Genomic DNA, 2,606 nt, shown 5'->3' on the forward strand with positions numbered 1-2,606 from the left:
AACTCCTGACCTCCAGTGATCCGCCCACCTTGGCCTCCCAAAGTGCTGGGATTACAGGTGTGAGGCACCACGTCCAGCCTAACAGCAATATTTTTATCCCATTTGCCAAGGAGGAAACTGAAGCACAGAGAATTTAAGTAATTTATGCAAACTCACAGAGCTACTAAGTGGCAGGGCCAGGATTTGAACTCAGGCAGTCTGACTCCAGTGTCTGTGCCCTCAACCACTACACAACCGTACTGCTCAAAAGTTAAGAGAATAAATGAATGGCTGCATTACTGTCGCAGAGGCTGGAGTGCAGTGGCACAATCTCGGCTCACTGCAACCTCTGCCTCCTGGGTTCAAGCAATTCTCCTGCCTTAGCCTCCTGAGTAGCTGGGGTTACAGGCACCGGCCACCATGCCTGGCTAATTTCTGTATTTTTAGGAGAGACGGGGTTTCACCATGTTGGCCAGGCTGGTCTTGAACTTCTGGCTTCAAGTGATCTGTCCACCTCGGCCTCCCAAAGTGCTGAGATTACAGGTGTGGGCCACCGTGTCCAGCCAAGAAAATTTTTTTTTGGTTTGTTTTTTGAGACAGAGTTTCACTTTTGTCACTCAGGCTGGAATGCAATGGCGTAATCTCAGCTCACTGAAACCTCTGCCTCCCAGGTTCAAGAGATTCTCCTGCCTCAGCCTCCCAAGTAGCTGGAATTACAGGCACCCGCCACCATGCCCAGCTAATTTTTGTATTTTCAGTAGAGATGGGATGTTACCATGTTGGCCAGGGTGGTCTTGAACTCCTGACCTCAGGTGATCCACCCACCTCAGCCTCCCAAAGTGCTGGGATTACACGCATGAGCCACCATGCCTGGCCAAGAAAATAAGTTTTCTAAGGGATGAAGATACTGGTAGAAAAAAGGATCTGGCTGGGTACTGTGGCTCACACCTGTAATCTCACTTTGGCCTCCCAAAGTGGGAGGATCGCTTAAGCCCAGGAGATGGAGGCTGCAGTGAGCTGTGATCATGTCACTGCACCCCAGCATGGATGACAGAGTGAGATGCTGCCTCTAAAAAAAAGGATACAAAGTACAGGTAAAAAGGTGGCCAATGGGGAAGAAATAGGTACATCTCTTTTTAAAAAGGAAGGAAAATGTGAGAGAACAGAGGAGAGAGACAAATTAATGGGAGTAGGCCAAGGTTCTCTTGGGAGCTGGCGCTAAGAAGGTCTTTACTCACCACATCTTCGCGCTTCAGGCCTTTCTTCCACAGTAGGGCTTTGAGGGAACTTCCCACAGTAACTCAAGTTACTCCTGTCAGTCGACGCACCCAGAGACCCCCCCTGTCGAAATCAGCCCTCGCTCACCTGGGCACCACGGTCCTGTCACATCATTTGCAATCATCCAGGGCTCTTTCCCTTGCTCCAATAAGGAGACGACATCAGGCTTAGAAATGGAGAGTCCTGTTTACAGGAAAAGAAATGGGGTGTGATCAGACTGCTCCAAAATCCAAACCCAGTTCCCTGGGCACCATGGAAAAGACACAATCACAAGGCAGGCGGAAGGTTGTCTGAAGGATGGGAAGACCTAGGTGCCCAGTGGAATGACTTGTTCCCAATTTCACAAAACAATTTTTCAGTCACCAGAAATTCAGTCAGAAACTTGTAAGTTACCCTAGAAATTCACAATGAAGAAACCAGAAATTCCAGAAGGGTAGTCCTGAATTATGTGGAGTAGATGTGTGGTGATCACTCTCCACGAACCCCTCCCTCCCCTCCAATCTATTCCTCGATGCTCCTGGCCTTGTTCTGTGCCCGGCTCTGGGATCCCAACAGCTCACTGCAAGAACTGCATTACCCATGCCCTCTGGCTTCTCATTGGCTTTGGCAGACAGAAAGCATTAGCTGGAGATCAGCCGACAGGAGGAGAGCGAGCACTGGGCATTTCTTACCCCTCTCTCTCCCTCCTTTAACCCAGGAGCTCCGGAAGTAGCTACAGCAATTGCTGGCTGGTCCCCTCTCTATGGCTGTAGTTTGTAGTGTCTCCTGTGACAGCTTCCTCTCCTCACCCATTTAGGCAGAGATGGAAACAGCACCCCATGGTTGTAGTCCCCAGTGCCTTGCTTTCCGTTTGGCCTGTGCGATACAATCTCCTTACCTAGTGAGGCCAAGTGACCAAAGTTCTCCAGAGTCACCTCCCTGTACAAGTCCCTCTGAGCAGGTTCCAGGCACTTCCATTCTTCCAGAGAGAACTCTATGGCCACGTCCCTGAATGTCACCAGTCCCTGAAACAATAAACCCACACATTTGGGTATATTAAGAAACTTCTTTCACTTTTTATTATGAAAATTTTCAAAATGCACAAAAGTACAGAGAATAGCATACAGTAATGATCCCCATATACATCAGTCTGCTTCAACAGCTAACAAGGTGCACCCAGTTTTATCTCTTCCCTTCTATCTTTTACTCCCCATGTACTGTGAGGCAAATCTCACATGCCAAACATCATAATACTTCACCCACAGATACTTTAGCATCCAACAGATTATTGACTTCTCTCAGAAAATACATAATAGCTGGGCACGGTGGCTCATGCCTGTAATCCCAGTACTTTCGGAGGCTGAGGTGGG

The 2,606-nt window shown here is 48.7% G+C and overlaps 1 protein-coding gene across 5 annotated transcripts in view; it reads right to left on the bottom strand.

The window, feature by feature from the left end:
• Positions 1–2,606, bottom strand: part of ZNF565 (zinc finger protein 565) — a 36,602-nt gene that overhangs the window by 8,078 nt on the left and 25,918 nt on the right. For all 5 annotated transcript variants that reach the window (XM_011948761.1, XM_011948789.1, XM_011948782.1 and 2 more), the window contains 2 exons: positions 2,135–2,261; positions 1,345–1,440 (listed from right to left, as the gene is read on the bottom strand). In XM_011948761.1, coding sequence (XP_011804151.1) covers positions 1,345–1,440; positions 2,135–2,261 — 223 coding nt within the window. The remainder of the gene's footprint in view (positions 1–1,344; positions 1,441–2,134; positions 2,262–2,606) is intronic.

The sequence above is a fragment of the Colobus angolensis genome, unplaced genomic scaffold (assembly GCF_000951035.1).
Source record: "Colobus angolensis palliatus isolate OR3802 unplaced genomic scaffold, Cang.pa_1.0 Scaffold107, whole genome shotgun sequence".
NCBI classification, from domain to species: domain Eukaryota; kingdom Metazoa; phylum Chordata; class Mammalia; order Primates; family Cercopithecidae; genus Colobus; species Colobus angolensis.